The sequence below is a fragment of the Sminthopsis crassicaudata genome, chromosome X (assembly GCF_048593235.1).
Source record: "Sminthopsis crassicaudata isolate SCR6 chromosome X, ASM4859323v1, whole genome shotgun sequence".
NCBI lineage: Eukaryota > Metazoa > Chordata > Mammalia > Dasyuromorphia > Dasyuridae > Sminthopsis > Sminthopsis crassicaudata.
In genome coordinates this window covers 39,769,847-39,783,116 of record NC_133623.1, presented here as the reverse complement: position 1 = coordinate 39,783,116, position 13,270 = coordinate 39,769,847, and the positions used below count along the sequence as shown (strand labels likewise).

The 13,270-nt window shown below is 40.1% G+C and overlaps 1 protein-coding gene across 1 annotated transcript in view; it reads right to left on the bottom strand.

The window, feature by feature from the left end:
• The window catches only part of ATP11C (ATPase phospholipid transporting 11C (ATP11C blood group)), a 157,427-nt gene that overhangs the window by 59,909 nt on the left and 84,248 nt on the right, over positions 1-13,270 (bottom strand). Inside the window, 2 exon segments of the mRNA XM_074278585.1 lie at positions 9,896-10,093; positions 11,947-12,097. Of these exon segments, the coding sequence (XP_074134686.1) occupies positions 9,896-10,093; positions 11,947-12,097 (349 nt within the window).

The following is a 13,270-nucleotide window of genomic DNA, read 5'->3' as shown; positions in this document are numbered from 1 at the left end:
ATCAACTGATGCTGTGTGAAATGAGCAGAACCAGAAGATCACTATACACTTCAACAAGAATACTGTATGAGGATGTATTCTGATGGAAGTGGAAATCTTCAACATAAAGAAGATCCAACTCACTTCCAGTTGATCAATGATGGACAGAAATAACTATACCCCGAGAAGGAACACTGGGAAGCGAATGTAAATTGTTAGCATTACTGTCTATCTACCCAGGCTACTTATACCTTCGGAATCTAATACTTAATGTGCAACAAGAAAATGGTATTTACACACATATATTGTATCTAGGTTATATTGTAACACATGTAAAATGTATGGGATTACCTGCCATCGAGGGGAGGGAGTGGATAATTTGGAAAAATGAATTAAAAAAAAAAAAAAGAAAATAAGGGCAATTTTTCCAAATCAAGAACTACTTATTAAAAAGCACAGGCCTTTCTTCCTTTTTTTTTTTTAAATCTTAATTTGTACAGGAAAATTCAGCTTTCCAAAAACATAACAATGACAACCCACTCACCACTTAGACAAGTTATACACAAAATATTATATGCTTACAAAGCTCTTACTTCTGCTCAAAATAAAGCAGGGAATCAGAATGGATTGTTAAGATAAGATCTTACAGTTTCATAGCTTTTCAATTTCCAAAGCACTTTTCTGACAACACCACTAGAAGCTTTGAATATAATGGCCAGATCACCGGACTTGGACTCAGCAGAATCTTAGCCTGAATCCTACCTCCCATACTTAACAGGGGTACAGTCACCAGCAATTGAGTCATTCAACCTTGTTTAATTTCAGCATCTTCTGGAGAATGGGAATGAACAGACAAGAATGGATGGATGGATGGATGGATAGATAGATGGATAGATAATGCACAAAGATGATAGCTATGTTGAGAGATGTATGAATAAATGGGTAGCTAGATAAATAATGGTGGATACAGATTGTTAGACAATGTTGGTAGATAAACAGATGATGGATAGGTAGTAATGTTGGTAGATAGATAAATGGATGGATGGATGGTAAGAAGACAATGCAGACAGATAATAGACATGTTGAGAGATGTATGGATAAATGGGTAGCTGGGTAGATAACATTTGGTACATATAGATTAATAAACAATGCTGGTAAATAGATGATGTATAGATAATCTTGTTATATATTTGACAGATGAGGAGACAGATGTTGGTAGATAAATAAATGATGGATAGATTGGTAGATGATAGATAGATGTGTTGGGAGATAGATAGGCAGATAGATAAATGGATGGATGGATGGATGGATAGCAATGGCATTTATCTTCCAGAGTAGTTGGGAGCTCCAGTTGAGATGAATCATCCAGTCTTGGGAATGAATAGACAGACAGACAGACAGACAGACAGATAGATAGATAGATAGATATATAGATAGATAGATAAGTGAATGAAGAAGTTTAGCATCTGTCTTCAAGAATACATGTAAGTCTCACATGAGACTCGCTTTACTCACTTACTCATGTGTGTAAAACACTTCATAAACATTTTTTGATTGAGAGTTGTAATTTTTTCATCGTATATAGGCAATTTCCTCTCCCACTCCCATAAATATCAGCCCCTCCTTTGTAACTAAGTCAGAGGGAATTGCCTCGAGCCCTGCAAGGGTATATGTTTTGCTTAGTCACCCAAGAAACATATATTAAAAGAAAGATTTAAAGAAGCTCTTCTTATGTCCAAGGATGCTTTTTTATTAAATAAGTCATGCTATCACTCATTATCACCATCATCATTATTGTTATTACAGATGAAGAAGGCAAAATCCAAGAGAGCAGTAAAAAAGCAATAGAGCTTTAGAGTCAGGCCGAGTCTACTACTTGGTTTTGCGACTTCCTACCAGGGTGGGGGGTATCGTTGGGTACCAACTGAACCTCTCTGGGTTCAAACTTCTCATCTTTAAAACAAGAGGGGAAGATCAGGCATCCATCCCTATGTGTCTGTGAGCCCACAAAGTGCCTGCCACACAATCTGATTTGAAACATATCTTTTCTACTATCTCAAAGTCAGTTAATTTTTAAGAAAATGGAAACTTAATAAGTAGACAAATGACTAACAGCTTTAGATCTGGAAGGGCCCTTCAAGGCCATTTAGTCCAATCTTTCCCCTTTATAGAGAAGAGAAACAGAGGCTCAGAGTGCTTAAGTTACTTGCCCAGAGTCACACAGCAAGTAAGAGCCAAGGACATCAGTTTGAACTAAGAGCCTCCAATTTCAAACCCAGCACCCCTTCTGCTACACCACGACACGTTCCATCCCATGAGATGTTTCTTTCCCAAAGCAGATTTTCCCCCACAGGGCGATGCTGGATCTCGGGTACTGCGCCGTACAGCATTCATGTGTCCATCACACAGTAAAAGGCCAAGGCCGTGCAGCCACCTAACCCATTTATCTGGCAGACAACCATGATCCTTTCAAGCTGTTTCTATACCCAGAGTGTCTATTTTCAGATAACTCTCAGATTCAAGGTTTTCAAATGAAACTTTTTCTTTAAAAGAAAGACTCAAACCTGGTTGGGGGGCCAGGGAGTGGATAAGGGAGGGGGTGACCAGACAGTGCGGAATACCAAATCAAACTCTAATTGAGGGCATTTTCATAGCTGAAATTTCCCCTCCACCACATTACACAATGCCCATCTCATCTCCAATTTTCCTCTCGTCTACTATTTATAACATCTGCCTTGAAGAACCCTACAATTTGATCCTCCTATTGGGGCAATTTGTACTTAAATAGTTAACATTAGTGGCTGACGGGAACACACATAAGCACAAGATTAAGGTTTTCATTATTTAAAGGAGAAAGTGATGAACCCCTGGCAGGAGATACTTTCTAATTTCTTTTTCCCCTGCTGCAGTGCTGGCACGGAGACAACATTCCAGCCCCACCCCTCCCAGTCCCCACCCCCCCTCCCACCTTCTTTTATGTTAGGCAGCCAAGTTGGAACTCTCTCCACTGGCATTATCTGGTTCTGCTTTAATTTCCCCCACCCCACCCCCAATGCTATCTCTCTCTCTCTCTCTCTCTCTCTCTCTCTCTCTCTCTCTCTCTCTCTCTCTCTCTCTCTCTCTCTCTCTCTCTCTCTCTCTCTTCTCTTTCCCTTCATCCCTCTCTTCCCTCCCCGCCTTTTCTCCCTCCCTTCCTCCCTCCCTCCTTTCTTTCTCTGTCCTTCCATTTCTCTATTTCTGCTTGTTTCTCTCTCTCTTAAAACAAAACAGTTTGTTCTTTAGGAAATCAAAATTTCTGACCTTGCTTTTTTCTGCAGGTAGCTATATTATGTTGGATCTCTGCTGTATCCTTAGATTCAGAGCTAGAAGAAATTCTGAGGGGACACTGAGACCCAAAGACAACAAGTGACCTGTCCAAAATGATACTGATAAACAAGTGGCGTTCCCTAATTCAAAACCAGTTCCTCTGATTCCAAAGTGAATGATTCTTTTTTTCCAAATTGTATCATGCAAGGTCCAATTCAAAAATGAGCAAGCTGCCCCTAACTAGTATAACATGTGGTACATTTAGCTATAGATGAGAATGTCAGCTCCTTGAGTAGGGATTATTTCCTTCTTTGTCTCTGTAGCAGCAATGCTTAGCTCATAATAGGTGCTCAATAAATGTCAGCAGAATAAAAAAGAGGAAAGATATGAGATTGGAGAAAGAGAATAAACAATTATGATAACTAGTGAAGGGGGGAGAGAGAGAAGAAAAGGAGACAGAGAAAGGAGAGGGAGAGACAGAGACAGAGGGGGGAAGGGAGGGAGAAAAAGAGAGGGAGAAAGGGAACAAAGGAAAGAGGAAGAGAAGAAGAAAGAAAGGGAAGGAAGGAGGGAGAGATATCAAAGCTAACAGCAAGTTCAAAATGAGGCGGAACAGACATCTTGGAGACAGGATGAGGCTGTCACTGAGCACAAAGCAGGAGCAACCTGGGAAGTAAGTTTGAACGAGAAAATGAGCATGGTGTTAGTATTATATTCATTTTACAGATGAGCAATCTGAGGCAAACAAAGGTTAAATGACTTGGCTAGGGCCACACTGCTAGTAAGTGTGGGAAGCCACATTTGAACTCAGGTCCTCCTGACTCCAGGCCTAGTGTTGTGTACATAGCAGAGCCACCTAAACAGAAATAGTAACAAATTGGGAGACTGGAAGAACCACTCTGCCATTCTCTATCTATTATGACTTTGGGCAAGTCATTTGTACCCTCTATGCCTCAGTTTCCTAATCTATAAAATGTAGGGGTAGGATTAGATGAGGTCCCTTTCAACTCTAGAGCTCTATTCCTAATATTTCAATGTATAGAGGCAATATCAAGAACCTTGGAGAGTACCCAATTTGAGGACTGCAAAAAGAGGAAGAACTAAAAAAGGAAAACAAGGAACACTTCAAGAGGTGGGCAGACAAGGAAGGACAGTTGACACGGCCCAATGCTACCGAGAAATCAAGGAAGATGAAGACTAAAAAAAAGATCCAGGGGGGGACATAAAGGAAGTCACTGGAGAGCTTGCAGAGAGAAAATCAGTCTAGCAATAGGGAGATCAATTGGATTCCAAGAGACGGAAGAAAGAATCAGTGGTGAAGGAGTCATGGACGAACTAGAAGGATGTTGTAGAAGAACGGGAAGGATGGAGGGAGGGCCTCTTTAAAATCTGGGTGCCCCAAGCACGTTTGGAGAAAAATGAGCTGACCATGTGCAAGAGCTTCAAGATATACAACAAAGAGGTGCTGATTTCTCACTTTGGTGGCAGTGGATGCAATCAAAAGCACGGGGAAAAACCAAGTATCCATAGCAATGCAGAGCAATACTTCGTCCCCAGCAGTAAGAGGGAAAGAAGGGGAAAGAGTTAAGAATTCATGGTGGCTATGAAATATAGCAGAATCTAAACTTAGATTCCAGAATACTTGCATTCAAATCTCATCTGTGATATTTCTTAGATGTGACTTAGATTGATCCTGGCTGTGTGGACATGGGCAAATCATTTCATTTCTCTAGGCTTCGTTTTCCTCCTTGGTAAAATGGGGATAATTCTTGTGACACTTAACCTCACAATTGGGAAGCTCAAAAGAGAGCATACCCAGCTAACTCCAAAGGGCCCCAGAAAGGGCATCTCTTATTAGCGAAGAGAAGTTTTGAGAAGGAGGAGGGCTGAGGGAGATTCCACTGAAGAGAGGAGGCAAGGTCACCTGCTGACAGCATGGGAGGTGGGGGTCCAACCAGGTGCTTGAAGAAACAAAAAACCATTTGGAACTGCCGGAGAAGAAAATGGAATTAGGCAATCAATGAGTACAGAGTAAGATTGCTTAGCAGCAGGAAGGGCCCAACTGAGGTCATGCCACAAGAATTTATAGTTAATTCCATGCCATTCTGTAGGAAAATCAGCATGTCTAATTGTAGAATTCCATGCTAGTAGGTAGCCACAGTTGATGATTTCCTGGTTGGAAATGATGGGAGACTAGGGGAGAGGGGCTTTTAGTGATTAGTGAACAATAAAGAGAAAAAAAATTGTTATGAACCCATTTGTTGTTTTTGGTCATATCTGACTTTACGTGACCCCAATTTGAAGTTTTCTTGGCAGAGATACTGGAGTGTTTTTGCCATTTCCTTCTCTACTCATCTGACAGATGAGGAAACTGAGGCAAACAGGATACAGAGATTGCCCGGGATCATACAGCTAGTGGATGTCTGGGGCTAGATTTGAACCCAAGAAGATCAGTCTTCCTGAGTTCAAACTCAGTGCTCCAATCCACTGCACCACCTAGCCGTCCCATATGAACCTATTTTACAGATGAGGAAAGTGATTTGTTCAGGGTCACAGAGATGGTATTTGAGGTCATATTCAAACTCATCAGTTATTCCCGATTCTGTGCCCATGCCTGTATCCACTACATAGAACATTTTCTCTGTATGTCCTCCATGTGCAGATCTAACTAACCCTGAAATATACTGTAGCCTCTTCCTCATGCTGTCACCAGCCATGGGTCAAGGCTGGTTGTGGAGGCAAAGGAAAGCTAGAGTGTCAGCGATTGCCTAGGAAAATGACACAATTCAATTAACGGTGGCAAGCTGTGTCTATACAGTACTAAGGCATGCCTCTGGTAAATAATTTATAAACTAGATTCAAACAATCACAACTAATAAATCAGGCCTCCCACGGATCACTTTTTTGGTGCAGCTTTACAACTGTCTAATGAACTTAATTTTATTTTATAATCAACTTGACTGATCTTACAATGCATAGACATAGCCTAGAGCAGAGGTTCTCAAACTACAGCCTGCTGGGTTATGGCAAATGGGCCGAGGGGCGGAGACAGAGTGTGAGCTTTTGTTTTTCCTATAGTCCGGCCCTCCCACAGTCTGAGGGACAGTGAACTGGCCCCCCCTATTTAAAAAGTTTGAGGAGCATTGGCCTAGAGTTTACTACCAGATTATATTTCAAGGGTTAATCTGGGCTAGCTGGTGTCTGCACCACAGCTGTAGTTAGTGGTAAAGCTGGGAGCAACACCCTTGATCATCACCCAGCAAAGCCAGAAGAAAGCATTTTGGGTATGAGAGGAGTAAATAGAATTTAAACTGGGTAATACTGTTACTATTAGTAGCCATTCAAATGTGGTGTCTCATGGGAGATTGTGATTTATGGCTAGAGTTGCAGACCCAGGTACACCCTGATAGTAGTATTGTCTGAAATCCTTGGAACAGTTCCTTCCTAAGAACATTTCTTTGTGTCTCTCCTTGTACACACTGACCTAGGGGAAGGTACCCAGGGTAGATTCTGCATCCTAAGGCATAAGTATTACAAATATGCATCCTGAGAACCTCCCTGATGACTGGGGGACAACAGAAGGGGCTATCAAGTCTTCCAGAACAGTTGTATCTGTGATGACAAGAGCTTAGATCAAGCCAGTCTGTATTCCAGAGAGAGCAACTACCCAAAACCATACCTTAACAACCTTGGACTATGAGACAGCGACATATGACAGCTGGCAAACTTTGAGAATAGGAAAGATTCATTCCTAAGATGGCTTAGTTGGGAAATGGTGTTGGAGCACTGAAGAGGAAGCTTTAGAAGTAGACTGGGGACCTTATCCTAAGAGGTCCAAAGCTGCTCACCTGACTTTACGGAACCTGCAAAACTTAAGAGGGTCAGAGTAAGCTGTAACGGCTCCCCAAAGGGAACCAGCCTTAACTTAGTCAAGAGTCCTGTGTCTCATGTGGGACTGTATGTATTTTGCCAGGGTGTGGAGGCATTGGCCCCCAAGATATGGGGTCTGGAGTCATCATGACCACCACATTGCCACCACATTGACCATTTTGAGGTCTGTCAAATGCTCTTATCTCATGTGATTCTTACAACAACCCTCGTTAATAGGGATTCTTATTATCCCCTTTTTACAGATAAGGAAGGGAAGTTGAAGCAAACAGAAACTGTCAGGGGTTCACAGCTACTATTAACTCTGGTCTTCTTGACTCCAAATTCAGCACTCTAAGCCATCGCCTCACCTAACTGAGCAGCTTGGGATTCACTTGTCCTCCCTCAACTAATTGTTGGAGTCTTCTCTTTGAAATGTTATCGTTTTATATATTTATTTGTGTATTTATTTATTCATGTATTTATATATAAAAATAATTTATTTTATATATTTTTTCATTCATTTATATGTAAATATATTATCTTCTCCAGTAGAATGAGATCATTAATGAAAGAGATTTTTATTTTTTTTTTAGCATGGTGTTGAGCACATAATAATAAATGCTCACTTCCTTCAGCACTAAAGGATCCTTCCCACCATGACCCCTTTGCTCTATGGGACAAGATGAAATCTGAGCAAAATATACAACCTTGAATGGCCCCATTCAGCCTTCTGATTTCATATATGGCAAAAGGATAACTTGGCAAAGTTATGAATGTTAAAGGTACAAAAAAGCACACCCCAAAATGGCTAAGGTCTTCTTCCATCCACATAAGCCAATCCATATTTCCTACAGATGGAATTGACATTTCCACAGTACTGGTATTCTAAATATCATGAACATTAACTACAAGTCAGAAAGCCTCCCAGATCAGAAATATCACAACATGCTAAAAACGGACAAAGGAATAAGATCTGAATACTGATGAGAAAAGTCATCATCTGAAGAACCATAACTGAACTGAACTGCAAAGGGAATTATTCTATATTCTATGATTCAGATGACAAAAACACAAAAGTGGCAAATGCCAGAGGAGCTGGAGAAAAACAGGTATATTCAAGAACTGTTAGTGGAATTGTAAATTAGTCCAACTGTTCTCTACAACAATTTAGCATTAAAAAAAAAGGCACTAAGCTGCACATACCTCTTGACCCCATGATAAGTATACATCCCAATGAGGAAACTGTGGTTCCCATGACACCAAGGTGGGAAAAGACACAGGAAAAGTCCCCACAGACACAAAATTCATTTATAGCAGTACTTTTTGTAATAGCAAAGAATGAGAAAAAGTCAGGAGGGAGTTGACTCCAGGAGGACTGGTGATAGGGACTACACTGGCCCCCTTCTTAGAAGAAAGGTGGGCGATGAGGCGTGCACTATCAGACATGGCCAATGTGTTGATTTGTTTTATTTGATTGTAATCTCAGGTGAGTGGGAGTGGGGGGGGGGAAGAGAAGAAAGGGGAATGGGAGACAGTATTCAAGAAATGACAGCAAGGAGGGGAAAAAATACATCAATAAAAGACGTATTTTTTTCCCAGGGAGAGAAGAGGTCAGCTCCTGGATTACATTGGGATTTTAAGAAACAAGAGCGTACTTCCATCAAATGCTGCCTTCATTGAAATGCCTCCTGTAAAGCAAGCAACTCTATCTATGATGCATCTGATCAGAAAGAGGTCTAGAAAATGTCACGGGCCTAACTCTGGTCAATCAGGTTCGTGGAAAGCATACAAATCTCTCGCTGCATTTCTCCAGGGAATATATCTCCAGTGGAGAACATTGCCTCTCCCTTTGTTCCAGCGATTCAATAAATGTTTGTTGTTAATGAGGACAATTACAGACGCCAGCACTGAAGCAATAAACCCATAATCTACCACCAGGTGAGCCTTAAAGAGTACTGTGAGAATGTGCAAGTATAATTGGGAAATCAAGGTGCTTAAAAAAAATTTTTTTTAAAAGGCTAGCAGAGCAGCACGATATCTCCCTCCCTCTGTCCAAGACATCAGTGCTATTCTCAGAAGAATTTCTTCCTCCTAATTCTCCCTCCTCTTCTCCTCTAGGGGGATGGAGGACACTTGTTTGATCAACAGTTTTTCTCTATGACAAGGCAAAGATCTCTGGGAGGATTATCAAGAAATGTTATTAAAAATAGATGGCATAAAAATAAAAATAGAGGGCATACATAAACCTTAAATTCTAAAAATAAAATATGCCCTTCCCAATACTCAATTTCACCATCATACTTGATTAACAAATCAGCATTTATTATTATATGCTCAACACCATGCTAAGAAAAAAAAAGTCAAAATCTCTGCCATTAATGATCTCATATTCTATTGGGGGAAATAACATCTTTATAGATAAATGAATGAAAAAACGATATAAAACAAATATAAAGACATTTCAAGGAGAAAACACCAATAACTAGTTGGGGGAGGAGGAATAAGAGAGGCCTTAATGTAGATTTAAGCTGAACCTTGAAGGCAGCTCGAGATTCCAAGAGGCACAGGTGAAAAGATAGAGCATACTAGGTATAGGGGAGAGATTCTGAACAGGCCTGGAGGACACAGATGGAATATAAAATAAAGTCATCGGATATTAAGTTCAACATTATGGAAAGTATTATCAATACATTGGCAGCAAGTGGTTTTGTTGAAATGATTTTTAAAAATTCATTCTAACCTGCCCAAGCTCTTCATTGAGGTCAGATGTGTTCACAAGAGCACCTTCTTGTATTTCTTCATCAAAAAAGTCTTTATCCCAAGCGATAAAAAAGGATCCTAAGAATTTTTGCATTTCCACAGTAACATACATGGAAACGGGGATAATGAAGTTGAACAGGACCATGAATGACAAGAAGTCTGTGAATATTTTCAGGACCTGGAAGGAAAGAGAGAAGTCACAGTGATCAGAAGCACCCTTCTCCTGTGGAGACATTATGAACAGAAGAGAATGGGAAAAATCTGGTCTTTATTGTTTTTAATAATAGATTTGATAGTCTTGTTTTGACATCACCTAGAAAGAATAATTATGCTTATTCATAATTAAGAAGAATTTATTTATAATTGATAATAATTAATAATAGGCATTCAAAGTAGCTTATAATCAGTCTTGATATCCTCCCCATCCTCCTCCCAGCAATCCCTTATAACAAAGGAATTTTTTTTTTTAAAATAAGGGGAAAAAATTAAAATGAAGACAAAAGAAAAAATTCAACAAAACCAGTCAACATGCTGGGAAAAAACCCTAATGTTCTAGGCAATATTCCCCCTACTGACTTCCTCCCCCACCTCCTAATCTCTACAAAAGTATGAGGAGAAGGGGAAATTTTATAAGGTCTGCTCTATATTGCCCAGAATTCAAATCTCTCCAAGTTAGAAGGATCCTCAGCAACCAGCTAGTCCAATTCACAGCTGAAGAGGAATCTCTCTATAAGATCCAGAATGAGCAGCCATCTTACCTCTGCTGAATGATTTGCAGTGTGAGGGGTAGGGAAGAGGGATTACTCAATACTGTGATTCCCGGTAGGGAAGAGGGATTACTCAATCAAGACAACCCATTCTACCTGGGGATGACTGTAATTATTAGGAAGCTTATCCTGCTCTCAACCTCCAATGCTGAGCAAATTGTGCTCGATATGGGCAAAAAAATCTTCCCAAAGGACACTTCTTAATGGAAGGGTAAATCTTCAAGTACAAAACCAAAGTTAGATCTTAAGCATCTGCCAAAGTCATCCTTAATTTTTTTTTGAATGGAATATCCTGGTTTCTTCCAAAAGGCTTCTTTAAGAGGTAGAAGATTTTTTTCCCTCCTTAAATCTTACCCCTGTCCCTTTTAGCCCCTAGGTGAAATCCAGTAGTATCCAGCAGAAAGAGCAAATGCTGTTGTCATCTTGCAGAAGGGCAGCATAGTATAACAGATATTGAGCTGGCCTTAGAGTCCAAAGGACTTAAATCAGATCCTACCCCTGATTCTCACTAGCACAGTTAAGACGCTGAGTAAAGTCACTGTGCCTCAGTTTGCTCATCTGCGAAATGAGAATATTGAATTCAATAGGCTCTAGGGTGACTTCAAGCTCTAAAATCTATGATCCTTTGACCCTATATCAAAACAAAGAACCAAAGAGTTAGGAAGAAGGGCTATAATTTCCTGAGAAGCCAATTTAGGCTTGACACTAAAAAAAAAGACTTCCTAATAACTAGAAATGTTCCATAGTGGATTGGGCTGTCTTTGAGGTATAGGGGGATGGCTCCCCCCATTACCAGAGGGCTTCAAGAAGAAGGTTGATGATCACTTACTAGGGATGGACAAAATAAGCCCTGAGAGCCCTTCCCACTTGGACATTGTAATTTCAGAGTGCTATCAATCAAAGGCATTCAAATATCAAACAGCTTGCAAGTAGGTTGTGGTTGAAGAGTTAGGCCTAAGTACAAATGAAGTTACTGACTTAAAAAAAAAAGGTGAACTATATTGGATTACTTGCTGTCTAGGGCAGAAGGTAGGGGGAAAGGAGGGAGAGAAATCTGAACCACAAGGTTTTGCAAGGGTGAATGCTCAAAACTATCTTTAGTTTATTTGGGGAAAAAAAAGCTATTATCAAAAAAAAAAAGTTTAAAATTCTAAAGAAGATACAACTAGGAAAATGTCTGGAATATAATAACCAAGTCACTATTTCCTTGACATTTTTGAACATCAAATTATATCTATGAGATTCAGAACATTAAACCAGTTACCTTTACAGTCTCTCGCTCATGCTGGGTCTTTTGGTTATACCAAGGTTCATCGTTCTGAGATATACTTTGCCACACATATTTCAATGCCGTGCAAATAGCAGCTTTGGACAAAAGGATGCATAGATACACAATCAGAAAACCATTGATAGATCTGAAAAAGAAAAAATTTAGCTTGGTCATTTAGACAATGATTAAGGACGCCCTGTTCATGACAAACAGAATCCCAAGTAAATATATCTTGGAAAAAGTATAGAATAGTACAGTGGATTTGAAATCAGATGAACTAGGTTGAAGCCAGTTCCATCTCATGCAAATGTCTGACCTTGAATAAGTCAGTCAAACTGACCGCAGCAGAGCCAGAACTAACATTATGGGTACATTGGGCAATCAACTGGAGGAGAGAGGGAGTTACCCTGGAATAGGAAGAGAGAATGAGGGGATATGAGGGAAGAATAGGGCCCAAGAGGAGCTCACTTGAAGACAGGAATGAAGAATGCCATATGCTAGCTAGCTTCCCATTTGAGCTGATTATTCTTCCTAATCATTTCCCATGGATCACACTCCTCCCCTCATCTTCCCCATTCCATCTCCTCAATTGTCAGTTCTCTGAGATCACATGCTATTTACACTTTGTAAATCATGTGTGTATACAGTTATTTGCCAATTGTCTCCCTCATTAGAATGTAGTTCTTGTTTCTGCAACAGAGTAAGCTTTTATTTAATGGTCGTGGATTGGACTGGCTAACCACGTACTAAGTCCCATCGTTCTACACTGAAGAAGAGGTCCAAGTCCCATCAGGGCCCTTGAAATTCCATTATTGTGATGCAAAGGTCTAGTGACTCCATCTCAGTTACTCTGATAATCTGAACCCATGTTTCTTTTTTGGTAAAATTGGAATACTAACCTTTGTTCTACCTCACAAGGTTGTTGTGAGAACCATGTGAGAGCGTAGGCTGTTTGTTTTAAGATTGCTGTAACTAAAAAGTCCCATAGTATCAAGGACAATCATTATAATAAAAGGCATGTAGTTGGGTAGGGTAGGTGAAAAGCTGGAACTTCCTGAACTCAAGAAATCCTGAGGGTCAAAAGCTACTCTGGATACTTCTTAGCTGTGTGATGCCAGGCAAATCACTTGATCTTATTTGTTCATCACTTTTCTCATCTGTATAATGGTGGTAATAATAGCACTGGTCTTATGGTATTGTTCTGAGGAGCAAATGAAATTACAAATGGTGAAGCATTTTGAAAACTTTAAAGTGTTCTCTAAATGTTTGCTATTATCACTATTGCTGAAGTGGAAGACAAGTTGGAGTTACCTGTCAG